At 46.2% G+C, this 27,083-nt stretch overlaps 3 protein-coding genes across 3 annotated transcripts; all 3 read right to left on the bottom strand.

The window, feature by feature from the left end:
• Window positions 1–3,126: 3,126 nt before the first annotated feature.
• LOC120841554 lies at window positions 3,127–4,229 on the bottom strand. The gene has a single exon (XM_040212455.3). It carries the CDS (start codon window positions 4,150–4,152, stop codon window positions 3,127–3,129), a length of 1,026 nt encoding a protein of 341 aa, XP_040068389.1. The 5' UTR covers window positions 4,153–4,229.
• Window positions 4,230–6,527: 2,298 nt separating this feature from the next.
• LOC120841553 lies at window positions 6,528–7,771 on the bottom strand. Its single transcript, XM_040212451.3, has 2 exons — window positions 7,637–7,771; window positions 6,528–7,505 (listed from the first exon to the last, which is right to left on the bottom strand). Exon 2 carries the CDS (start codon window positions 7,503–7,505, stop codon window positions 6,528–6,530), a length of 978 nt encoding a protein of 325 aa, XP_040068385.1. The 5' UTR covers window positions 7,637–7,771.
• A 1,376-nt stretch (window positions 7,772–9,147) lies between these two features.
• LOC8037392 lies at window positions 9,148–26,274 on the bottom strand. Its single transcript, XM_029976354.2, has 4 exons — window positions 26,165–26,274; window positions 22,615–22,733; window positions 22,393–22,506; window positions 9,148–9,225 (listed from the first exon to the last, which is right to left on the bottom strand). The coding sequence occupies exons 1-4, from the start codon at window positions 26,214–26,216 to the stop codon at window positions 9,148–9,150; spliced, it is 363 nt and encodes a 120-aa protein (XP_029832214.2). The 5' UTR covers window positions 26,217–26,274.
• Window positions 26,275–27,083: the final 809 nt, after the last annotated feature.

Below are 27,083 nucleotides of genomic sequence, written 5' to 3'. Positions count from 1 at the left end.
TCTGTCGGCCATGTTGTCGGCAAAACACGGGGTTCAAAGGATTGCGCTACTCTGCTCCGTAGGAGCTATATAGTGCTCTAGGCGTAGCCGCGTAGCGAAAAGGATGTTAAATCGCTTGCCACCAGATGGCAGGGTCAAGCAGAGTAATCGCACGTAGCTAGGCTAGGTGGCGCTAGGTACCGCCCAATTCATGTTTTAGAAAAAAATATTTTTATTTTCGTACGCCACACTTGCGTTTCCTTTTCTTCGAAATCTCTAATAGCATCTTCGATCAACTCGCACCGGAATCGCCCTGAAACCAGCACAGTGCACAGCGCTCCTCGGTCGTGCAGCGCGATGCCGGTGCAACATCGAGGACAAACTGCGCCGCGCCGGTGCACCGCGGCGAGCTCCACCTTGCGTCACTTCGCGTTTTGTTCGTTTATTTTGCGTAGGTCAGCGCACGGTGCCCGTCTGCTGTCAATTTCTTCTATTTTTTTACTCGCGGATTTGACGGTCCCACAGAAATTAACATCGTGGACGTGATTGTCCATCACGAAGCGGGTGACAATTCCACATGTATATGTTGGCCATCATTATTAGTTCAAGAAAACGAAACACCAGATAATAGCCGTACCTCGCTGTCATCGAAACGCCTCGCGCCGCTTTCCACGAAGTTCGTGCTTTTCGGGCGCTCCTTGCCACCGCAGCAATCGCCAGTAATCGCGGCGATGGTGAGAAGCTCGTCGTCTCGCCGTCAGAAGACCCTAGGAAATCATCTAGTGCAGCTGCGAGGCGTGTTCGTTTTTGCAAGATCGCCATCTCGATAGTCTGCGCGTCTGCTACTCCCGCCATCTTCTCGATTCCCGCTCCTGGCTGCAATGCCTGATGGGACTGCCCCCCGGCGCACCGCGGATTTTCTCGGTGCGCGTTGGGGCAACGAAAAACCGCACCGGGAGGGTGCGCTGCGTTGATCGAGGACGTACGGTGCGCACCGGTGCACTTGATCGAAGATGAAGGGGCGCACCTCAGTGCCCCGGTGCGCACCGGTGCGGATGATCGAGGATGCTATAACACATGTAGACACGTTGCGCACACTTCAAACATCAGGTCAACATATATTGAACGCATACACAGGCATCGCACATACAAACATCAATACAACAGCACACTACCCCGATCACTACTACCGAGCCCTGCGTTTCCGTCTTTTATAGTGGTCGTTTTGAACGTATAGAATTTTTCGGTGACTCCCTAAGCAAAAAAAAATATTCCGAACATGTTCATTTTTTTCCAGCAATGTCATACATCTGAGGCTATTTTTAATGGCTCAGGGGATGAATCTCTTATTAAAAAGAAGACGCTCGATCATGCCATAATTATTTGAAAGCCAATAAATCGAGCCGCTCCAATGTGGTTCCAAGCCATGAGTTTGTTTTCCCGCATGGCCCTTCGTAGCCAGTATTTATATTGTAGTGTTCGTTTTTCTATTTGTGCTGTTCGCGCAAAGCTGAAATTGCCGTCTTGAATTAATCTCTGTAGAGCGGATATCCACTCAGCTGGAAGTGATGCTTCACGGACACAGAAATCGCTTTTCGATCAACTTGAATGCAGTCAAAGCCGCTACTTCCGACAACTTTTAAGTGTACGGAGCTGCGCCGTTGCGAGCTCGAAAACTTCTAGCGCTCATCCCAGCGCGCCACTTAGAGGGCAGTTTCTACAGGAACCGTAATATATTTAAACAGTAAAATAAAGGATAGCGTTTTTTTTTTTTTTTTTTCGATTTTGCCTGTCTTTTTTTTATGCTAAACTTCCATTATAAATATACGTACTTTCCGTCATACTTTCGTAGTGTTGTCTTTTCCCCAGAGCGCAATCGCTCTCGGGGACCGACAGTCACATTGGCCACTGTACGATAGGAGCTTACCGTTCAGACCAGCGTTCCAACATGACTATCCACACGTCGATCGACTGCACCTAATCCCTCAAGTGGTTTTAAACTCTTTAATGTAAAGCGGAATGACATCCTGCGACACCCCGGCCCCTCCGATAACGGCCCGACCAGCGGCATCAATGCCCGACAGTTTACGTCATCTCATTTTGTTGTTACACCACTGATACGCGAACACACGGTCACATCGGCGATAATTCCAGTCTTCTGTTCACAACCCACAACACTGCCATCACGATGTCGCTGACACGAAGAAATACAGAACCACGTTGACGATGTTGCTGACACGCAGAAGAATCACGTTGAACGCCGGTTGGCACTCGGCACGGGACAACGGAACCGAACTCAGCACGGAAGACACCCAGGCAGCCGGCAGGAAAACCTGCCTTCCTTGGACGCAGTTACTGCAGTTACCGCGATTTTCATAACGTCGAAAACGTCGACACAGTTCCTCGTGGTTTCGCTGCTGTAGTTCCGCGTGTGTCCCGCAAATTGGAGACGGCCGTCTTACCCAGTGTATGTAGCGCTGCTGGCACTGCTCCGGAACTTCGCTGTTTCTAGCGGCTTCGTTAGCTCGTTTGATAAAATTAGTGGTAAAAACGTCAATGCAACCGAAATGTTCTGCACGTTTGGACTAGAAGACGGAATTACAGGCGGCCTTCGCTGCCGCTGAAGCTCAATCAACTCAACATTAATTTATTAAACAACGTGCGCGATGTGCTCGAAAAACGAAACCGAAAGAAGATGGGTCGGGAGGGCGAAAGCTTTCTCCGGTCTGCCTGGAGGAGGAAAACGTCTCGGAGAATAATAAGGACTTTAATTTTCCTTTCATCGGTCTGGGTTTGTTTATGTGTGTTTTGGTAAACAAAATTTAAAAAAAAACTTTACAAAAAAAAAAAAAAAAGAAAAAAAAAAAAACCCACTTTCCTGGGGATCGAACCGTTGACCACTTCGTCAGTAGCGCGATGTTCTACCTCTGCGCCAACTGAACAATTTTTTTTTTTATTACATGGTATTTGGTCAGAAAACACAAGGCACTTGAAATCACGGTACACCAAGGTTGGCGTTAGGTGTCATGTACAGGCGTCGACATACATTTCGTTCATCTAAATTCACACCATCGTGGGGGTTTAGTTCCCCTCATAGGTTCGAGTGCGGTTTCACAACTCAACAAAGTATTCTATTGAATAATACATCTAAAAATCCGGAAGATGAATGCATCGATTTAAGAGAGCATACCAGTCTGGGCGTTCACCGAGATGGTCAAATACATTTCGTACATGTGATACAGTTTCTATAAAATTCGACTTTGTTGTCCGGGGAGCATCAGCATTTCTGTCAATCATTCTCGTTTTCCAGAGACTATGCAAACCCATCAGTGTAAACAGATCATAAGGGAAGCTGTCATTCGGGTTTAAAGGTAGAAAACGGATTGTGTAGGCACTTATATTTAAATCTTTTTTCACAGTTCTTTGTAACACATCCCAGAATAGGTAAGCATCAGTGCAGAAAATAAAACAATGTTCTATAGTTTCCGGTTGGTTACAAAGGCGGCAGCTCACTGACCACGGAACGAAAATGCCTTTTTCTTGAAGCCAAGGCTTAACAGGTAGCGTGGAAGTGTGAAGTTTAAAGAAAAAGGTTTTTGCAGAAGGTGACACTCGCATTTTCTTCACACGTTTAAAAACATCTTGTTCCGAACCGTTACCAAATACGCTTCGATACAAAGGTACAGGAAAAACAACGTCTATCAGATCAGCATAAATTGTTTTTCGGGGAACTTTAAATAAATACTCCAGAGAAAACCGGGTTTTCAAAAATTCAATCGCGCTAACTACCTCTCCAAGGAAACCGAAAGGACGCAATGTGCCTACAGGCACAGATGAGACTACCAAGTATGGTAAAGCTTCTGAAAGTTCTGTCTGCACGTAAGTGCGCAGGAAATGATGGGATACAGTTCGGAAGAACATAAAACGAACAACCACCTGTTTTAAAAATAGATGAATCCGCCCAAGTCCCCCTGTATCAATGGAGCGAAAAAGGTTGTCTCGTTGCATGGGTTCCCAAGTGGAATCCCAGACAAAAGTCGCAAAAACTCTATGGAATTTTTTAATTTGGCCTCTCGCACAGCAAATCACCTGGAGCACGTACCAGAGTTTCGCTACAAGGAAAATGTTACATGCTTTTGCGCGTCCAAAGATTGACCACCGATTTGATTTCATTAAATTGGCTTGACGTTTGATCTTTGCCGCACGCTCAGACCAGTAATGGCCACTGTTTCGAATGCAGTTCAACGGTACTCCTAAATACTGAGGAGCTACACAGCTCCACGAAATACCAGCATACTTCGAAGGTGTTGTGGCCCACTGGCCGCACCAGAAGCCAACGCATTTTGAGTTATTTACCAACGCTCCCGAAGCTTCACAAAATGTCTGGGTTAAGGTAAAGACATTATCGACACTTTTCTTATCAGCGCAGAAAAACGCTATATCGTCAGCATAGGCTAACACTTTTACTTCCGCGGAATAAAAATGATAACCGTCCACTGTAGGGTTGGAAAGTACGCTCAAACAAAGAGGTTCCAAGTAAAGAGCAAACAAAAGAGGGGATAAGGGACACCCTTGTTTAACAGACGATTCTAAATTTATAGGAGTCGAGAGTGAACCATTAACAATGAGACGGGTAGCACAGCTTCGGTAGCATAGTTCGATTCCTTTCAGCAACGTTGGTCCTGGGTTTATGTGTCTAAGAATGGCGAAAAGGAAGTTATGAGATACGCGGTCAAAGGCTTTCGCCAAGTCTACTTGGACTATGGCGACCTGGTTGTTATGCCGAGTACAGCTCTCTATGACCGAACGTGCGACGTGTATATTGGTCTGTATGCTTCGCCCCCTAATTCCACATGTCTGATGGTCGCCAACAACACTAGAAGCGACGAACTGAAGCCGTTTTGTCAGAATCTTAGCGAATATCTTATAGTCCACATTGCAGAGAGTAATAGGGCGATATCCTTCTACGTGTATAAGTTTATCTGCATCCTTACTTTTGGGGATTAATACTGTATGGCTGCTATAAAAAGATGGTGGTAAGCGTTCACTATCGTAAGCTTCAAGAAATACTTTGTGTAAGAAAGGGCACAGTAGTTCCTTATGCTCCTTGTAAAACTCAGCTGGGAGTCCATCCGGTCCTGGCGTTTTAGAGTTAGGCAACTCATCTATCGCACTCTGAATGTCCTCCAGCGTTACTGGTCCACTGAGTAGTTCGCGTTGAATCTCACTTACTTTAGGCAACATGGAAACTAAAGTGTCTGTCATTTGACTGTTGGAAGATGGCGTTTTCTGGAATAGGTTTTTGTAGTGGGATTCGAATGTGCGCATTATATCAACATCGTTGGTTGAGAGGGTTCCGTTGCAGTCCAAAAGTTTGATTTTTTTGGAAAGCCCATGGCGTCTTTCATCATCAATGGCACGCCGCGAGGGTGTCTCAGATGACAAGAAACGCTTACACCTAGAACGTACCAGTGCACCATTATAGCGATTTTGCTCATAGCGCTGCAGCTGACTTTTGATAAGAATGATTTCTTCCTGAAACTCACCAGATTTTTCACATTCCAATTCGTGAAGGCTATTTAGGTTTCGCAAAAGGGCAGTTTCGTCTTTCTTTGCGTGAAAAGACGCAATACAAGCAAATTCAATCGCTTCATTTTTGACCTCTTGTTTAAATGAGTCCCATTGGGCGAAAATGCCGAATTTTTCATTCGTTGACATATTGTTAAAACATTCACGAACACGTTTTTGAAAATTATCAGTGCCAAACAGCCTTGTGTTCAATTTCCATAATTCCCATTTTGGACGTGACTTATGACGTACGTCTGCCCCAATACGAACCTTTACAAGGCAATGATCAGAAAAGGACATGGGTTTTACTTCATAAGTAGCCACATGCGAAAAAAGTTGGCTTGAAACGTAAACTCGGTCAAGCCTCGCGTTACATGAAGCATCAATGTGTGTGAATCGACTAGCAGTAACCTGAGAAGCACCGACATCAAATAGGTGGAAGTCGTATGTGAGGTTGTTTAGTATGTCAGCACTGCTGTCAGGTCTTGTAGGAGGCACTGATCTATCACTGATATTACAGACACAATTGAAATCACCAAACAGAACAACTTGCCTGTCGGTGTCAAGAAAAGGGGCGAGATTTTCAAAAAACAAACGTCTTTGTCGAACATCATTGTAGGCATAAATGCAAATTAAACGCCAGGAGATACCATTTAAGAAAAAATCACAGCATATAAACCTGCCCTTATCATCCACAGCATGTGAAAATGACGAGTATTCTAGTCTCTTCTTTAAGAATAAAAGGCACCCTCCCGACAAGCCATCCGCGTGGCTCACACATACCTCATAACTTGAGAGGAAAGGGTCCAATGCACGAGCTGTGTCCTCGTCGGACGATATCTTTGTCTCCTGGACGGCAACAAAGTCAATCTGTTCCTTTGAGAGGACCCTATACAGTTGGGACTGACGTGCACGCGAACACAGTCCTCTGACGTTGATGGTTGCGAAGCTCAGGGGAGGAAATGCCAGGGAGGTGTTAGCTAAGGGGGTAGTTCATCACCGTCCTTCACTACGTCAGCAGGCCGTGTGGCCTTACTGTAATGGTGCTCACACACCTCAGCTGGCCTGCGTTTGGCGTCGCCTCTCTCGTCGCTGTTGTGGCCGATCGCGACATCCGTGGTAGACGACTGAGACGATTTTTCCGATGTTGGGGCGGGTCGTTTGACAGATGTTCCACTGGACGTGGTCGAGCGCTCTCGTCGATGTAATGAAAACTGTGAAGCATCCGTTGACGTCGTACTTAAAGGAGGGAATTCGCTGTCTTGCAAAAGCGATTCAGGCTTTTCAGATTCAGTGGTGATCGTCGCCGACTCAGGGTTGACGTCAGGTGGTGGGTGCAGTGGGGCCGTCAGCTGTACCCCTGAAGTGGTGCTGGAAGGGGTGACTTCTCCTGTTGCATCGACCACTTCGCTTATGTCCATTAGGTGTTCTAAAACGACATCTTCAGCTGGGCTTCTTGCTTGTCGGAGCTTGTCCGCATAGGTGGTGACGCACTCACTTGTTGCATGACCATAACGTCGGCATTCACCGCATCTTGGGGTCCTACACTCGCGACGAATGTGACCGATTCGGTAGCATCGTAGACACAGTGGAGGGCGGCCAGGCACGAGCACCAAGCTTCGACAGCCGAACACTGTGAGCTGGTGCGGTATCTGGCTCGCGTTCATTCCCTCGTGAAGGGTCAACGTCACTTCTTTGTTTAGCGTCTCCATCTGCTCCATTCCGGCGCAGCGCCAGTTTTCTCTAACAATCGAACGGACCGTGCCAAAAGGCGCCAGTGCTTCTTCGATACGCTGGTTGTCCATGTGAACTGGTATCCAAAGAAGTTTCAGTTTGACGTCTCTGGTGTCCGGGTCGATGATTAGGCATCGGCGCCCCTTTACGCGGAGCTCTGCTTTGGTCACAAGTTTGGCCTTGGCCAAAGCGCTTGCACAGGTCACCATCCAGACGTGACTCATCTGGAATTGGCCGATTCCGATGATATCCTGGCTGTCAACCACGTCCCGCAAAGCGTCTCGAAAGTCTGTTGCTCGGTATGGCCGCGCGGCGAGATCTCCGTGTAGAAAGACAGAATTTAGACTCAAATTACCTGTCGGTAGACGGGGAAGTACGGTCCGGTACTCTTCAGTCGTCATTTCGGTGGTACTGGCCGAAGCCTCAGCAGTTCCCCGGCCTGTGGCCGGTGCGTTTTCACTGGAGAGCATTGAAAACACGACCGTTTCGAACGGCGTCTTCTTCTTTCTCCCGCCAACTGAACAAGGAGGAACTTGCCCTCCTCCTTTCATCTGAACTGCTGTTCCTCCCTTCTCTGGGCAACTTGTCCGCAACAAGGAGGAACAGTCGCTTTTGCTACCTTTCTCCTCCCTTTTTTCTTAGAGTGTACTAAGTGCGGAATTTCCCTGCGTCACCAAAAGGGACTCGGGTGATTGGACGAGAATTCCGGCCTAACGCTGAGACCAAAGTCGCGCCCAATCAGCGCCCTGCGGTCGCCTTTTTGAATGACGCAAAACAACTCAGCACTTGGACCTTTTTTTTTTTTTTTTTTTGTCTAGGAGGAGTTGCTTCAGCCGACACTGCGATTTAATAGAGCCACTCAAGCAGTGTCAAAATTGCATCGTCACAGCTGCAAGTCCCAACGTTGTCTCGTGTGAGATCTGACGTCCCTATGAATAGACCATCTACATCTCGCACAAGTCCGATAGGCCCTTCTTGACACTTCATGAGGCGCTCTCGTTGGCAGTTTCTGGGATGTACCCAGACGGAACAGGTGTCCTATAAACGCCTACAAGGCATCTATCGAATTTTAAGACATCGCGAGGACGTCGAAAGAACCATCTGTGCTGCAAGGGCAAGTTGCAGGAATACGTTTGGGAGCTCCCTGGTACATTTTGTTGCCATCCGGGAAGGATGTGTGTCCTCCATATTTTTTTTTTTTTAAAGATAAATATCGACTGCTTACGCGAAAAGGAATGTGAAAGCATTCGAACACGCTGCACGCAGTGGATACATACAAGCAGCGCGCCATGTCTTTCTTTAGCACACGGCGCTCCGGCGGTTACATCTCTCTTCCCCACTGCGCAAGCGCGGCGAACTCCACCGGCTCCACGCCTTCCATGGCGGTCCATCTACGTTGCTGTGCTTTTCTTTGTGTTTTCTTGTTGTTGTTTTTTTCGAGGCCGCCGGCGTGCCCCCGACTTCCGTGTCGAAGCATCTGATATGACACGTCGCAGCCATTTTAACTGCCGTTTATTTAGGTGCCTGTTTTTCGCGGTCACAGCCAACACCGGCTCCGCTCCTGGAGACAGTTTTAATGCTTTTGCATTGATACGAGCAGGAATGCTTCTATTAAACAGGACACCCGAAGGATAATTTTATTTAAATTGACTCGGTTTCGCCCCATCAGTTTCACATGTTGGGGATCATCATTTCCGACACGTAAACTGCGACGCAAATTATTTCTGATTTTGAAAGACATATGCATGATTCAATTAATTTAATTAGAGCACGTTGGACACAAATATTTATCGATAGACTCGAGTGGAGCGCATGGTTTTCAAACCACTTATAGCGTGGGCTTGAAATTGCGGGTTAACTGATCTGTCATGTTGTCGGCCTCCTTTTGCATCCGTTTGGTGCAGGTAAGTCACAGGTGCCCACGCATGTCCCATTCTGGCATGTCTGAGCGGAAAAAAAGAATGCATCAAAATGAGTAAGCCTATCCTGAACAGCGAGAGCTCTGAGCAAGATAACACAAACGTAACTGATCATGCGCATGGTTCGCGCGGAAAATGGATGATTTGTGGTGCACATTTTGTACGAGGACTATTCTGCACATGACATGCTTTTTCGCCCTTCTTTCGGCATGCGTCTATTTCGGTGCGCCTTTTTTTTTTTATTTTATAGCGAAGAAATTTTTTTTTTAGCTCAACATGTTTTGACACATTCAATCAGCACCTCCAAATTGTGGACCTGGCATTCACTGCGAACCATTCTCTACGAAATCCAAGTACATATTTTTTAGATTTCTCTATCAAGTGTAACTTAATTGTATGTCCTTTGCCCCTAAGGGCATGCAATGTGTATCCTCTCTTTGTGTCACTCTTCTATGGGACGCATATTTTTTGGACGTTGTTCGCAGCGCATGCTCCGAGCGATGCGCGAAGGCAAGTTTTTTTTGGCATTTCAGAAGAAGCGAACACCGCGCATCCCCCAGCCTTTGGCTCCGCTCGGAGCAAAGCTGAAACGAAGTATAGTTTGCGTTTTTCTCTTTCCCGCTCAACCCTCCCCCTCCGCCCGTTCCGTTTTACGGATTGTATCGGACAACGTTTTGCGGGCAGGTTCGGGCTTTTGGACCGCCCTTTACCATTGACGCACCCAATCACCGGAATCGCTGAGACAGTTGAGACGGCTGTCTCGGCTAGCGCTCGAGCTGTCCACGTCAACAGGTGGCGGCAGCCGCCCATCTCAAGTCAAAAAAGCAAGACAGCAAGACTGCGGTGCGTCCAGCGTTTCAAACAACGCAAAACCCGTCTGCGCCAAGGTCATTTGATTTTCACAGGGGGATAGGAATTTTCTTAGTAAAGTATTTCTTTTCATCCCCTCCTCGTTGCTTCCTCGTCCCTCTCCAAACCGCGTGACCCAGGAAAATTTACTGGATTTGGTGAACAGAGGTCCTATGTTGCGCTTTTTGGACTCCCAGGGCGACTAGGGAGAAGGAAGTGACGTCAACAACGCTTTTTGGATGTTGATTGGTGGAGTCGCTGATGACGAATTTCTGCGATGTCGTCCGGCGTAAGGTGAGTTTCCGCGATGCGTGGTGTTGCCAAGATACGGTCATTCACACCTACGTCACTTCCTTCCCCCTAGTCGCCGTGGGAGTCGAAAAAGCGCAACATAGGGCCCCAGGATGTTTAAGAATGGCTTCTCCTCTACGAGCGAGTCAGCCACGTAACCGATGGGATCCAGCCATTATGCTTGCCAACGTTATCTTTTGCCTCAAAGGCACTGCTCGGACATAGTTTCTCAAACATGAGAAAACAATCACATCCTGGGACATGTGCGAAGAGAAACTCCAGCATCTCTTTGGCGACCCCACTGGTCGCAAGCTGCCCACTAAGCGCAAGCTCGCTTCGCGTGTGCAGTCACTCACGGAATCGAACATGACCTACGTACACGACATCCTGTCCCTTTGCCAGAAAGCGGATTCCAACATGCCCGTCTCGGAAAAACTCCCCCACGTCCTCAAAGGTATCGCGAACGACCCGTTTTATCTTCTAGTCTTCAGACTGCGTAACACTGGAGGAATTAAGCCAATTAAGCTGTCGAAGAGTGCCGACGTTTTAAAGAAGCGAAAAAACGACGGATCACAGCAAGGTCTGTGCGCCTGCCCAACACGACAGTTAACATTGACAAGTGAAAACCCTAGCTTTCAAGCTGACCACAAAGCGAAGCTTATCCGCCGAGAACTCGAAGCCATGTTCCCTGCTAACACTTTCGCCCGGCCTACTGAACAGCACAGCACAGCACAGGTCTCAGCGGTCCAAGCAGTTCATGTTCCAACATACCCACCTGGACACCGGCCTCCTTCCACACGGTTGGATGATGACTCCCCTCCCCCCCCCAAAATTCTTTATCAAACCGTCATGACACCTTAGCATGGAGGACCCCTGAGAATTGACCTATATGCTTTTAAGGCAACGCCATTGGGCAGATTGCACCCTATCGCCGAAACCAGTGGAACAACCGTCCATGCACCTTCACATCGATCAATTATCGGTTTTCGTTTGTTCACCAGCTCTTCGCACCTCCCGGACCCAATCGTCAAGATAACGGACAGTTCACCGCTCCTCCTCGATACAATCGCTCGCCATCTCCACGTCGTCGCCAGTGATTGCCCCTGGCCTCCCGCTGCCCCATGTCTCCGTCGAACGTCCCACGTCAATCAGAAGACTAAGCAATGCAGCTTCGAGAGCTGAAGCTACTCCAGTATCATGGGTAACAAATCCTATTCGACAACGTTCGGTGACGCCCCATAATAGGATTTTTGTTACACTCGACAATATTGAAACACAGCCCTCGTCGATACTGGTGCCGCTATTCCCATTATGAGGGAGAATCTGAGGCGTCAGCTACGCAAGGTATTAACGCCACGGAATTCCACATCACTTTGTGGTGCGGACGGTTGTCTAATTCCCTCTCTTGGCATGTGCAGTGCACGCAATGCTCTGAAAGATAAGACTACGTCCGTCCTTTTTACCGTCATTCTGAATTGTCCTCATGCATTGATCCTTGGATGTGACTTCCTATCCGCCCTCATTGCCCTTGTAGATTGCACAATGAGGAAACATTGAACTTAATGTTTGCGCTTCGAACTAACCCCAGGACCCGGTTATTTGCAAACTATGTTCTATGGAAACTTGCCGCATTCTACCCTTAAAAGCAGTCCCCATTAAGGTGTTACCCGAAAACCCTGCAGTTGATGGCGACTACGTCGTGTCCCCGAACATGGGCATCTTTTTCACCAAGCAACAATTAGTATTGCACATTCAATTGTTTCTGCCCTTGATGGTTCCATTTTCATCTGGGTGGTGAATTTCGGGCATAGTCCACAATAACTACTCAGACGAACTTCTCTTCCCATCACATCCCCATTGTTTGAAGAAAGACTATCGGTTATTACCGACGACGACCGACCAACTCAAATTAAGGTCCGCGGCGTTGACCTCGGATCTCGTTCAACTGGTGAACATGATTGCTTCTACGTTAGACGGGACGCAAAAACAGCAGATATAGTCTTCTCTCAAAATATCACAAAAATGTTCGATTTGCCAGCGCATCCTCTCGGCCGATTAGCCACCTAAACACCGTAATGACACCAGGACCAATCCACCTTTACACCACTGGCCTTTTCGAGTTTCGGTAAGCGAACGTCGCGTAATACAAACCGAGGTGGACAAAACGCTTTTGCGAGACACAATACAGCCGTCTTCTAGTCCATGGTCCTCCCTTGTGGTTTTGGTCAAAAAGAAAGATGGCTCCTGGCGTTTTTGCGTCGATTACCGTAGGCGGAACAAGATTACCAAGAGAGGTGTGTACCCATTGCCTGGCATCGATGACAGCCTAGACTGTCTACACGATACCAAGTACTTTTCTTCTAACGACCTTCGGTCAGGATATACTGGCAAATTAGTGTGGACGACACCGACACAAAAAAGACGGCTTTCATTACTCCAAACGGCCTCTACGAATTCAAAGCCATGCCATTCGGTCTGTGTGATGCTCCCGCTAATTTTGAGCGAATGATGGACCGCCTTTTATAAGGTTTACGCTGGACAACCTGCCTGTGCTACTTGGACGACTTCATCATCTTTTCCAGTTCGTTCTCATCCCATCGTATACGCTGGGATCAAGTCCTGGACCTCTTCAAAGAAGCAGGTTTCTAGCTAAATTCGTCACATTGCAGATTCGGCAGCTCCAAAATTAAAGTTCTAGGTCACTTGGTCAACATGCAAGGCGTTCAATCAAACCCTGACAAGATAAATGCCGTCCAACAATGTTCGGCACCTCAAGGACCAAAGGATGTCCGAAGTTTTTCTTGGGCTGTGCTCCTATTTTCGACAATTTATTCATTATTTCGCTCCAATTGCTTGTCCCCCGACAAACTGCCTCAGGAAAAATCAACCTATCTTCTGGCAGCCGGAAGAACAAGCTGCTTTCACTCGTTTGAGGGACGCCTTTATTTCTAATCCCGTTTTAGGATATTTTGAAAATTCCGCACCTACTGAATGACGCACGGACGCCGACGGTCATGGAATTGGCGCCATATTAGCTCATCACCGATTTAGAGAAGAATGTGTAATAGCTTATGCCAGTCGCACATTATCCTCAGCAGGACAAAACTACATGAAAACGAAACGTGAGTGTCTCACTGTTGTGTGGTCCATTTCGAAATTTCATACTTACTTATTTGGCAGGCAATTTTTTTTTTTTTGTTTGGGGGGGGGGGGGGGGGGGGGAGGGGGTCGGGGGTTATTACGCCCTTTGTTTGCTCTCCTTGTTTAAAAGACCCTATCGGCCGACTTGGACTCTGGGCTCTCTCTCTTCAGGAGTGCGATTTCAAAGTTATCCACAAATCTGGAAAACTCAACCAATATGCCGACTGCATGTCTCGACACCCTGTCGATCCTGTTGACGAAACAGTCGACGACACCGACCTTGCTGTACTTCATATCTCATATTTTATGAACATCACAGAAGAGCAGCGTCGTGACGCAGCTCTACAGGGTGAAACAATGAGACGCCAGGCTCTTTAAATCGACCGGAAAATTCGGTTTCTTAACCTATCGCGTTACGACTTTGTACAGCGTTGCCCAGAGATGGTGCATTTTTTTTTTTTTTTTTTGTAAAATTTGCAAAGAGTGAACTTACCCGAGGAAAAAGCAAAGAAAGAAAAAGGCTTAGATCCTATGGAAACGCAGCGACACCACCGGTCTGCAAACAACACGGCGCCGTTTCGCACGGGAGACAAGAGATGGCGCAAGCGGTCTCGACGCCAACTGCCGCCAACGAACGAGCAGACGACGCCGAGAGCCGGCCCTTTTGCAGACAAGGAACTGCAGTTCCTTGCTATTACCGCCCCTGTCTTTTTTGTTTCTGCGACTGTCGCCGCCTGCGGAACGTGCGCCGCTTTTGAGTCGAAAAGATCGTCTGCTAAAAAGGCCTGCTCTTGGCGCCGTATGCTCGTTCGTTGGCGCAGAGCCGTGTATTGAGAGAGTTTGGCCAATAGGCGGAGCAAAGGCCGCCGCCAGACCGAGTACTCCCCCCGCGTTTAGAGCGTAAACTAAATTTGTGACACAGCGTCGACCAATCAGGAGACCGCGACGTCACAATATTGTAAACGACATTTAAGCAAGTTCAATCTCGGCCTCTCTGCTCCATCTCACAAATGCCAGCAGTGAAGGCAAAGGTACAGGCGCGTGAGCCTAGCTCAGCAAAACGCTTTTGTTTGTACGAGAACTCGTGCATAGGAGCCATTTTCGAAAGCCACGCGATCGTGCCCTTGCCTTTGTCTGCACTGCTAATGTTGGCTTGTTAGAACCAGTGTGTCGAACCGAAAAAAATACGGGTTCGGTTACGGTTCAGGTTCAGGTAAATTTATTTTGTTCCGGTTCAGTTCCGGTTCGATTAATTCGATCCGCGAACCGGTTCGCGAACCCGTTCGGAAAATATAAATGACAAATTGCAACATCAAAATAAATTACAAATAAGACATCTGAAATCAGCACATACGAAACGGGATACATCGTAGTGTAAGGCTCGGGGATTTCTACCAGGAATGGTTTCTTTATGTGCACTCAAAGGTTACCTCACCGACGTTTACGCATTCGGACTTCATCTAATTGGGTCCGACGCAGTAGCTGTAAAATCCGTGACCTCCTTACAAACCCACTTACAAGTAGAACTCGCTAACTATCCCGCCACCTCGGCGTGTAAGCAATTGAAGGAACAGTGGGGAGAAAATACAGCTTTCTACTCTATTTGAACTAGCCTTCGGTAACTCAAATTAGACCCTTAAAGAAGTTTTCATTAGACAAGATACGGAATATGAAAAACACTTCACCGAACGCAACGCCAAAAGGACGTAATAGGATAAATATTAAAATAGAAGAGTTCGCTGTCTCACAAATATGTTAGCTTCTAAGTGCCTATACGAAACCGGATGCATTATTATCAAACTCCACAGCCTTTTCTTTTCTCATTCCGATGGAAGCAAGCTTCAAGAACTCGCGCGTTTTAGAAACGTGTTATGAAATGAGCACACAGCAGCATTTAGGATTTACGAGATTGTAGGAAAATGAAATCCCGTAACGCGATTTTTTTTTTTTTTTTTTTGCACAGCCTTCCAATTCTCTTTCTTCCGTGCAAGCCGCGACCAGCGCAATACTGGTTCCTATGTCAAGGTTCACGGATGCAGCGTTTATATTCCTAAGACTGAGGGAGAAGAAAAATATGTAAGCGAGGTGTGTGTCAGTTGACGGCACTTAAAAAACAAATGACATTGATAGCACATTCATTGTCAACAGCGCGTGGCCGAACCGTTTTGACATGAGCCGGTAACCGTTATTTTGTTTCCGATTCAGTTCCGGTTCAGGTTCATCGCGATAACAATATAACGGTTCGGGTTCGGGTTCAGTTCCGGAAATACCGGTTCGGTTCCGGTTTTCGGTTCGGTTCGGTTCCGGTTCGACACCCTGGTTAGAACAGCATCTAGTGACTGGCGCAAAGAAAACAGTGCAAAGGGTTGGCTAAAGTAGAAGTTTGGGCTAGTTGGTATTTCATGATTAAAGATTAAAACAGCGCAAGGACACGGACAAGAACAAGAAGGTAGACAAACAAGGCGCTGACTTACAACTGAAGTTTATTCGTTCTAACAGCGAGTATAAATACTGTATCGTCACAACAAACAAACATGAATAAAAAGCTTGACCTGGATGCCACGTGCTCACTAGCCATCGCTATGCACTGTCACTGTGTGTCTAAATAGGAACGTTCCTTATCCGATAAAGATAGTGACGGAGTGCTGACACAGTTTTGCCCCAATCTTCCAATTTCGCGCGCCTCAATGATTTCCCGAGTGAGTTTGTCTTTATTTTTCCTAACCACTTCACACTTGTCAAAGACGGGAGCGCAGCAACAGTCTCGGCAGTGCAGGCCAAGGTGACCTGACACAACTCTAAACACGTTATACTTGTGCTCCCGCAGCCGATCATTGAGGCATCACCCCGTTTGCCCGACGTATCTCCTGCCACACGAGAGGGGAATAGAGTACACTACTCCCTCCACACAGTCTACGAATTGGTCCTGGTGTTTTTTGGTGCAACCCCGCTTTTCTTTAGAACAGGAGTTCACTTTTCTGCACAGCCCAGATAGCTTCTCCGGAGCCGAAAAAACCACATCAACTCCAACCCTACGGCCAACTTTCTTAAGGTTGTGAGATATCTTATGGAGGTATGGTAAAACAGTTACTTTTTTGTTAACTTTACGAGCCTGCTGGGTAGTTTCCTCACGTCCTTTCTTAAGTAAGCTCTCAGCAACTGTCGTCAACAGGTAAGACGGATAACCCGCGTGTCTGAGCCTTGCCGCTTGTGTGTCGAAGCTTTCTTTCACCCTGTGGGGGCAAAACTTGAACAGGGCATTTCTAAAACAGAGGTTAACAATTCCTCTTTTCACAAGTTTGGAATGCGCTGACGAAAAAGGCAAGATGGGTTTCTTTGCTCTTGGTTCATATATCCAGCACACATGGCCGTGACCAAGTTGCAGGCTCAGGTCCAGAAACCTAATGGCCCCATTTACAGGTACTTCATGCGTCAGCACCAACGGTTTCAGACACTCTTTGAACGTTGACAGGACAAACGACACAGCCGAATCAAATTCCTCATTGTCACAATCTAGGAGCTCCAAATAGTCGTCTACGAATCTAAAAATTTTCCCCACCTTGGTTCCTTCCAGCGTGCCTGACAGGACTTTGTCGTGGAACGCAAGAAATATATCGCTAAGTACTGGGGCTATACATGACCCTATGCACACGCCATTTCTCTGAATAAAAACACCGTCATTCCGGATCGCGAACGTCGACTTGAGATAAAAAGATAAAAGTTCTAGAAAGTGACTCACACTGAGTCCAGATTCATTCTGAAACGCCACGGTACCATGATTGTCAATACATTCTTCCACAGATGCCAACAGCTCTTTATGGGGAATCGAATAGTACAAATCTTTAATGTCAATTGAGCAAGCCAACAAGCTTCGGTCTGGATGGTCTTTAAAAAAATCTATTATCTCATCAGAGTTCTTCACCCGAAAGGGATCATCAATCATTAACATATTTAGTTTTGTTTGCAAAAATGAAGCCACAGATTTTTGCCATGTCCCTTTCTCAGACACGATCACGCGTAGCGGACAGTTAGTCTTGTGCGTTTTAGCAGAAAAAAATAAATCTAAACCTAAGCATTTGCCCTTATCAATGGCTTGGCCCAGTTTATCTAGGCTTAGCTGTTTGCAAAGCTTACGTGCTTCAGTTTTCACCTTCGAAAGTGACACGTCATCCCTGCGCTTAAACGTGGCCGTTATGGCGTCTGACGCTTTAGACGTCAGACGCCATGTGTCTGACGCCAGACGCCATGTGTATGTGTCTCGTGTCTGAGAAAGGGACATGGCAAAAATCTGTGGCTTCATTTTTGCAAACAAAACTAAATATGTTAATGATTGATGATCCCTTTCGGGTGAAGAACTCTGATGAGATAATAGATTTTTTTAAAGACCATCCAGACCGAAGCTTGTTGGCTTGCTCAATTGACATTAAAGATTTGTACTATTCGATTCCCCATAAAGAGCTGTTGGCATCTGTGGAAGAATGTATTGACAATCATGGTACCGTGGCGTTTCAGAATGAATCTGGACTCAGTGTGAGTCACTTTCTAGAACTTTTATCTTTTTATCTCAAGTCGACGTTCGCGATCCGGAATGACGGTGTTTTTATTCAGAGAAATGGCGTGTGCATAGGGTCATGTATAGCCCCAGTACTTAGCGATATATTTCTTGCGTTCCACGACAAAGTCCTGTCAGGCACGCTGGAAGGAACCAAGGTGGGGAAAATTTTTAGATTCGTAGACGACTATTTGGAGCTCCTAGATTGTGACAATGAGGAATTTGATTCGGCTGTGTCGTTTGTCCTGTCAACGTTCAAAGAGTGTCTGAAACCGTTGGTGCTGACGCATGAAGTACCTGTAAATGGGGCCATTAGGTTTCTGGACCTGAGCCTGCAACTTGGTCACGGCCATGTGTGCTGGATATATGAACCAAGAGCAAAGAAACCCATCTTGCCTTTTTCGTCAGCGCATTCCAAACTTGTGAAAAGAGGAATTGTTAACCTCTGTTTTAGAAATGCCCTGTTCAAGTTTTGCCCCCACAGGGTGAAAGAAAGCTTCGACACACAAGCGGCAAGGCTCAGACACGCGGGTTATCCGTCTTACCTGTTGACGACAGTTGCTGAGAGCTTACTTAAGAAAGGACGTGAGGAAACTACCCAGCAGGCTCGTAAAGTTAACAAAAAAGTAACTGTTTTACCATACCTCCATAAGATATCTCACAACCTTAAGAAAGTTGGCCGTAGGGTTGGAGTTGATGTGGTTTTTTCGGCTCCGGAGAAGCTATCTGGGCTGTGCAGAAAAGTGAACTCCTGTTCTAAAGAAAAGCGGGGTTGCACCAAAAAACACCAGGACCAATTCGTAGACTGTGTGGAGGGAGTAGTGTACTCTATTCCCCTCTCGTGTGGCAGGAGATACGTCGGGCAAACGGGGCGATGCCTCAATGATCGGCTGCGGGAGCACAAGTATAACGTGTTTAGAGTTGTGTCAGGTCACCTTGGCCTGCACTGCCGAGACTGTTGCTGCGCTCCCGTCTTTGACAAGTGTGAAGTGGTTAGGAAAAATAAAGACAAACTCACTCGGGAAATCATTGAGGCGCGCGAAATTGGAAGATTGGGGCAAAACTGTGTCAGCACTCCGTCACTATCTTTATCAGATAAGGAACGTTCCTATTTAGACACACAGTGACAGTGCATAGCGATGGCTAGTGAGCACGTGGCATCCAGGTCAAGCTTTTTATTCATGTTTGTTTGTTGTGACGATACAGTATTTATACTCGCTGTTAGAACGAATAAACTTCAGTTGTAAGTCAGCGCCTTGTTTGTCTACCTTCTTGTTCTTGTCCGTGTCCATGCGCTGTTTTAATCGTTAATCAAAGGGTTGGGCGCGCGAGCGTCTGGAGACGCGGAGTCCCGCTCGGCTCGTGCGCTGGCTTAGGCATGCAGTGCTTTCTTTCACCGTCTCAGCTGAGACGCTGTTTGTAGCAAGTTGGCCCTGGTTCGGAGCGCACGTTCGTTTATTCTACACTTGAATATTGGCGTGACGAAAACCTCGCACGCACAAAGTTTTCAGTCACTGAGAGTTACGCCTTTTAACTCTAGCGACGCTAAAACGGCTTGAATTAGTCGTGTCACAAATTTAGAGTTCACGACCACCGCTAGGGGCTGTTTCGCGGCCTGTGGTTGGCCCAGAGATGCTCGCCTATTCAAACCAATGTATGGCCAAACTCTTTCAATAAACGGCTCTGCGTTGGCGGCGTTTGTTGCGCCATCTCTTGTCTCCCGTGCGAAACGGCGCCGTGTTGTTCGCAGACCGGTGGCGTCGCTGCGTTTCCATAGGAGCTAAGCTTTTTTTCTTTCTTTACTTTTTCCTCAGGTAAGTTCGCTCTTCGCCAATTTTACAAAAAAAAAAAAAAAAATACACCATCTGTGGGCAACGCTGCACAAAGTCGTAGCGTGATAGGTTAAGAAACCGAATTTTCCGGTCGATTTAAAGAGCTTGGCGTCTACTTGTTTCACCCTGTACATACCATCATTGACGAAGTCACTACAGATTCTTTCTTTCTTTATTTATTTGTTTTCCCTTGGGCAGAGCCCGAAAGAAAAGTCAGTGCAAAAGGCTAAAAGGCCTAACGTGGCCTCTAGACTTTACACAGTTCATAATGCCATTCTGTACCACACAAATTTCGGCAAGGTGGTCCGTTTCTACAGGAGTCAAAGAAAGAATAAAAACACTTAGGGACAAGGACAGACAGCACAGTTCTTTCGAAAGAACTGCGCTGTCTGTCCTTGTCCCTAAGTGTTTTTATTCTTCCTTTGACTCCTGTATTTTCACCAACACGCTCTTTCATCTTTGGTCCGTTTCTTCTTTTGGTAATCCCCAAACACCTCCAAGGTACAGTCCTAGACGAATTGCACGATGCCCCAACCTCCGATCATTTGGGTGTCATTCGCACCTACGCACAGGTCAAGCATCACTTCTACTGGTCCAATAAGTACAAGAGCATCAAACGTTACGTCTCCTCATGTGATTCCTGCCAGCGCCGAAAGGCCCCACAATTTCGGCCCGCTGGTCTCCGTAGCCCCTGCGTCTCATGGTCTGCCCATTTGACAGAGTGGACCTCCTTGGTCCGCTGCCTTCCTCCTCTACTGAAAACCGCTGGATCGCCGTGGCCGTTGATTATGCAACACGCTATGCCAGAACAAGGCCGTTTCTGACATGGTACGGCGGTAGACGCTGCTCAGTTTATTTTAGAAGACCTCATTCTCAAGCACGGCGAGCGCGAGAACTTCTGTCTGATCGTGGGCGCCCTTTTGTGTCACAGCTCGTGGCCAAAATTCTACAACTATCCGCCATCGTCCACCAAAATAGGACAGTCTACCACCTACAGATTAACGGGCTGGTGGAACGTCATAATGAGAAACAGGGAAAAAGGGACAAGACACAAAGTAGAAGAAGAACACAGGACCATACGCTGATTAACAACCAAAGGTTTACCCTAACTTCCACGCGCGCACAGTGGCCCGCGCAAGCAGAAGCTCTTCTTTCTCTTTCAAAAGAGATAAATGCTAATAAAGAAAGAAACAGCGGCACTAGGAGGAGGTTGCAAAACGCGTGACCAGAATAAATATTAAAAAATATTAAAATTCTGACAGCGGCACGAGAAAACAATGAGATCATGCGCTGCGTACACTCTACGTTCGCACCACGTGCAGCGTGTTCTGGACACCACTTAGGCCTTTAAAGATCGCGTGTACAGTATGCGGTCACAATAGACCGATCTCACCAGGCAGTTTGACTACGCCCCCGCTGCCGCAATACATCGAGGGAACTTTAGTCTTTCCGCACGTGCGACAACCTCGCTGGAGCTTTGCGCGTGTTGAGCACGAGACGCCACGAGCCCTATCATGCACTGCCGTTTTCCTTCTGTGAACTAAAGTTATGGCGGCGTCACGCATGCGCCGTACGCTTGGTGAGATCGCTCTATTGAGAAATAGTAATTCCCTGTTGATCAGATGCACTGACCAACAGGTCAGTGCATCTGACTTGTTGGTCTGGTTCACAGGTCTGGTTCACAGGCAAGTATACGCGCCGCTTCCATGATCTCTCTCTCCAACTTGCCCCTTATGCGTCCCACCATGGAACCTTTACAACTCTCTCGCGATAACCGCCGCACTCAAGCCGACACCGCCCACGTTGTGCGACTCAGACCGTACTTAGTTCCAGCTAACGGCGGGACGACGCTTGCCTCTGGAGTGGGATAACGTAACGAAGAAGAAAAACCGCAGCGTAAATCATTTACATTATCCCTGTAACAATATGTTGAGCTAATTTTGAGGCCAATCAAGCGGAGTGCCTCTTCACACCTTGTATTGTAAGCGCAACCCATAAACCAGGTGACCTAGATTGAGTAGTTGTGAACACTCAAATCTATAGGCACACTCTATAACATAATTTACTGGATGTTTTGTTTACGGGCCGGCTGCAGAATCAGCTGTAGTGTGTTGGAGGTAAATAATAGCAGGGCAAGCTCCTTCTTGAAAGTTCTTCCCACTCTATCAGAACGAATGCTACAGACGAGGCGAGGGGAGAGGAGAGAGGCACCAATCACTATAATGCAACACATTTGACTATGTGTTGCATTATAGATGTTCTGTCCACTCCCCTCTGTAATGCCTTCGGGCCCTGAGGCAGTAAATAAATAAATAAATCATTGCGAGCAGAGAGCTTTGTGAGAGGTGCTCGCCTTGTTATTCTAAGGCTGCAACGGACCATACAGCAGAACAGATTCACCCCGTACTTTGATCTGATTGTGCAGCTTGAACCGACGAATAAGCGACAAATGCGCAAAATGTGACCTCTAATTTTTTTTCTGCACATAAAACCGTCGATAAAACGGGAACATTTTTTGTGGACTTACTTCGCCGAAAAATCCACAAGGGGTGTTGTCGGGAATGTCGTACGTAATGTTGACAAATCCGTCCTTTGTATCGTTCTTGCATCCCATCTTGCAGTCAGTGAAGTTCACAGTTTCCTGCCCACCCGTTTTGAAGAAATTAGACAAGTTGGTTTTTGCAGTGTATTATAAATTTTATAAAAGTTTTTTTATAGGTACGTTATAGAAGATCCGTCGATCACGCACCATGCCTATTGTTCCAAACTTCTGGCATGCTTCGTCTAGTTTTAATCCCAAGTTTACCATGCAGTCGTAGAATCCATATTCCTGCTCCACATCTACCCATCTCAGTTGTTGCGAAACCGCTGCAGATAATTAAATAAATAAAAATGTTACATTCAAATGTGAACTTTGTTTGTTGTGTTAGCATAATGTTTTGAATGTGACATGCAAAAATGATTCTGGAATTTGTTTTTGTTTTTATAAGTTCTTTAGAAAACTGGAAAATTTGGCATCTGGTTTGGACCTCGAGTGTTACATTTGGGCGGAGAATGAGCGTTCGGCGATGCGTAGTTCATTTTGGCAATACAAAAAATGTAAAAAAAAAGGGGGGGGGGGGGTTCACGTTGTAGATGCATCTTAGATTAACTTCACGTTATTTTATCTAGACGCGCAGGTTTCAAACGCCAAAAAACATAATCTCTCCCTCTGACACTCAAATCTTGCAAGAACTCGCACCGCGAACTAGTTCATACACTTCTTTTTTTATGTGAAAACGTGTATAGTAATATCTACGCCGTCGGTGGTGTAAGACCGCCGTTCCTTGCCTCTAAGCTGGATCCGAGGTGCCAACGATGACGACAGCACTTTTTTTTAGAGATCCTTCCTTTAATATTTCAAAATGATGTATGCTTCTGATTAGGGTTACGATAGTAATCTCAAATACTACGACTCATAAACTGGCGTAGTTTCCGTGTCCCACAACTGAAACAAGTGCAGAGCCATGACTACATTTTCTTCAAATTGCAGCGAACCCTTTAGGCTTGAAGCTCTGTAATCTAAACGTAATCAACCAGCACAAAACACACACATACACACACACACACATATATATACAATGGCTATATGCTTATAATGTAGTCCAAAACGCATAGAACAACTAAGAGGAACAATTATGAATCTCTTAAAACTGTCAGACTATAACGAGTGATTATATTAGGCTCGTTCGATCTACCGGCACTTCCTGCACCGGTGCAGAAAAGCGTAGGGCAGTTTACTTCCGTTCGTATCTGAATACACATACTGGAAGTACGCTGCCCTACCCTTTTCTGCACCGGTGCAGGAGCTGCAGGTTAATCGAACGAGCCTATTGTCAACAAGAAAGTACCTACGAAACTTGAGGTACGACTTTTCGAAGTGTAATTGCTTCCACAATACTGGCATTTCCAGTGAGCGGCTACAAATTTGTCTGCATTTTGTCTCGCTACAATTCCTCGCTATCGCTGGTCTTTTTTTAGCTTTCTTTCAGGGCTGAAGGGCTCTCGTGAAAACTAAACCGCATTTTTTTTCTGGCAACAGTCCGCGGAAAATACATGTATCAATATTTGACACTCTACTCTTTGCGGAGTTTCTGAAGGTCCGGACTACACAAGGGTTTCTTTTTCAAAATATATTGTCAGAGGGGAGTGCGCTTGTCAATAATGCTATTTTACACTAGCCGTTTGTCAGCAAGAAAAGCTGAGACTGCCAGTGTGTGGCTTTTGATCTCGATGCCTCCGAGGGTGACTCGCAAGGCAGCTGTACCCAAGCGGACTGGGTATGTTAAGCTTGGTTTTGATGGTACAAACATCCACAGCTTGCGGTTATAACTTATAAATTACTACTACATGTAGCCACGATTTCCACAAAAAAAAAAACGGTCAGGTTTTTTTTACCAATATGATATTAAAAATAACAAAAAAAAAACTATTGAAACGAAGATGAATATTCCTTCCTATGGTTTTATTTGTCACCATTGCGCGCTCCTTTTAGCTGACTAATACTTTTTTTTAACGTGAGTAGGACAGTTAAAGCAACCACATAGTGAGGGCTTATGCAGATACGGTCTATCTAAAGAAAAACACTTTTTTCTTAGCTAAACTGTCCCAAGCTAACTATCGGCGCGGGCATATAGCCGGGAAAATACGGTAATAATGTAATGGAGTTCAATATTAAGGTTCATTTAGGCATTAAACGTAGTCGCTCGGCACTTAACTGTGGTGCGCTGCGTACATTTAGTGTATGCCTGTGGCATGAAGAGCTGCTACTTTTCTTTGCGGATGCGCATTTTCTTTCCGGATGCGCCCGTTTTGAGGAAAGACTGCGTCCCAAATTCTTCCTTCAGTTACTCGAAAGTATAGAGTAGGCACCTTTTTGCAACATATATTAAGAAAGGCCTGTCTAGACAGACCTTCCTTAAAGCTCGTGTGAGTGAATCCTCAGCATCATGCTGAAGCTTCACTCAAAGCCCAGCTTGGTTTGGGCCGCCCCGTCGTCAAAGCTGGATCGGACCATATATCCTGCCGCGGCATCTTTCGGAGCTGTTTGAGTGACTGACCTGCCCAGCGCTCTCTCGCAGCTCGAGGTAGTGAAGGGTGCCTGACGACAGGCATACTACGTCACTACGAAAAGTGAGCCCTGACACATCTGACACCTCCCACGCTACTTAGGGGACTTTGTAGTGATTATAGTGATTGTAACTCCAGAGGACCCTGGCCGTTGCAATTCCTCTTCACCTGCTCTTCGTCGCGCTGGTTCTTGACCTCAACATTATAAACTTTCATTGTTCACTGTTTCGGCATTACGAAAGTTTACCACCTGTTCGTCCGTCTGCCTTGTAATTCGTGATGGGTCATACCTATTGTTTTCTATATTTATTTTCTTTGGGAAACTACATATTTTTATGGCAGAAGGTAATCCGAACACCCTGTTTGCACGACACTCTTAGTTGCGTGAGCCTTCGTCTTGCACTACACTCCTTGTGGTGCGAGCGTTCGTGTCCCACAGTAATATGTTGTCGTTCACCAGCTATAAAATATGTGTTCCGAAGTATTGGAATTACCTACGTTGCGGTGTAGCAGCGCACAGCAGACAATCATCATTTTCATTGTATCGGGAGGTGGCGCTTTGGCGGTAATTATGTGAAGCAGACGCAGCGGCACCACAGCATAGAAAATCCAAAAATTGGGTAGGCGTTTTTAGTATAAAGGAAGCTATGGCTGGGTGTGAACAACCTGCGTCACTCTTATGACTAGTTGACTTCATTTTTCTTGAGTGAAGTGAACTAGTTCAGCTGACGAGGAGCCTGCCAGGCTTAAAACGTTTCACGGAGATTTATTCGCCGCTGCCTCCATCGCTTGAAGACTTTAGAGCAGTATTGCTTTGCTTCTATACTCATACATGCTGTGAAAAAAATATATATTTTTAACATGTTTCAATATTTTGTCCCTTTATTTCATTTAACTGCGCTGTATTTGACGTCCTACGGGTCCGTCTCAGTTGTTAGGCAATAATAACTCTTTCGGGGATGTCTATAGTCCCTATCTTTGAAACGAAAGCAAGTTTCTTCGCCCTTTGTTCTATGAATTTCTGGCAACGCGGAAGCTTCGAGCCTGCCCTCAAAGAAGGCACCTGCTAAAGACAAAAACCTAACAATCGTTCATCTGGCGTTTGTCCGGTCAGTGACCGTAGTTGAGAAAGCACACGGGGAAGGCTGCCGAGATAGGAGTTTCCAAGATCAAAGGGTAATGGCATTTACCATGGTACAAAATATGCGAAGTTACCATGACGATGAATATTGCTTTATTCATTGCTCTTTTTCAGGGTGGGATTTGTTTCCTTCTAATTCACTGTGGCAATAGCTGGAACTCTGACCTGAAATAAAAAAAAAATTGGACACATGTCTGTCGCGTGCCTGAAGTCGATGGTTTTCCTACATCATGTAGCATACAGGTTGCTTCAGCTAACTTGTGCCAAAATTTTAAAAGATTCCAAATGAATCTTTAAAATTTTCGGTTCGCTAGCCGATAGTCACGTGAGAGTTTTTTTTTTTTTTTTTTCCAAATCTCGCGGTTGATGTTAGGTTTATAATGCTCGAAAACACAGATAAAGTCTACTTTTAGGGAAACGATACCATGGGATGTTTCTCGACGCGGTCTAAGAGTTCTTTATTTGAGGGCTCGCATAAACATTAGTATTTAAAAATTTAGCTTGCTAATCTGTGTAAATTAGCCAGTTTGGCACATTGCAAAAAATGTATCTTGACTTGCTCAACAGGACTGCGAACAATACTGCATTGGTTGGGCAGGCGTAGTGTGCACCCACTTTTTGTTAGTCTAAATACTAGTTGGCTGAAACATCCTGTGTGTGTAAGCTGTTTGACATTAATTCTAACAGATTCTTAAAGTAGGTGAGAGTTAGGCGAATGCCGGTGTTCACCATGTATTTACCAGGCTGGGTGAACATTAGATGAGGCAGTTACCGTCATGGTTACTGCCTCATTGGTAAGTTATGCTGCACTTGCCGTGTTGACGATAGTTAGAAGCTAAGCCAATTAAAACAGTTTCCGAAATACCTACTAGTTTTGAGATCCTCATCAATAAATTTTCTTGTTCATTTTTTTGCCTGATTTTGAAATTGGACGCAGAAAGAACGCCGAAACTTTCGTCCACAATGAT

The sequence above is a fragment of the Ixodes scapularis genome, unplaced genomic scaffold (assembly GCF_016920785.2).
Source record: "Ixodes scapularis isolate PalLabHiFi unplaced genomic scaffold, ASM1692078v2 PGA_scaffold8__174_contigs__length_109621045, whole genome shotgun sequence".
Taxonomy (NCBI): domain Eukaryota; kingdom Metazoa; phylum Arthropoda; class Arachnida; order Ixodida; family Ixodidae; genus Ixodes; species Ixodes scapularis.
This window is presented reverse-complemented; position numbering and strand designations above follow the sequence as displayed.

Excerpts from the sequence above, each read along its gene's own strand:
- LOC8037392 (XM_029976354.2), bottom strand. The coding sequence starts at position 26,216 with ATGAATAAAGCAATATTCATCGTCATGGTAACTTCGCATATTTTGTAC. Across the intron at positions 22,734-26,164 it reads TTCGCATATTTTGTACCATG|CGGTTTCGCAACAACTGAGA; the intron begins GTAAATGCCATT and ends AATTATCTGCAG. Across the intron at positions 22,507-22,614 it reads AGTTTGGAACAATAGGCATG|GAAACTGTGAACTTCACTGA; the intron begins GTGCGTGATCGA and ends ACGGGTGGGCAG.
- LOC120841554 (XM_040212455.3), bottom strand. The coding sequence starts at position 4,152 with ATGAAATCAAATCGGTGGTCAATCTTTGGACGCGCAAAAGCATGTAAC.
- LOC120841553 (XM_040212451.3), bottom strand. The coding sequence starts at position 7,505 with ATGAGTCACGTCTGGATGGTGACCTGTGCAAGCGCTTTGGCCAAGGCC.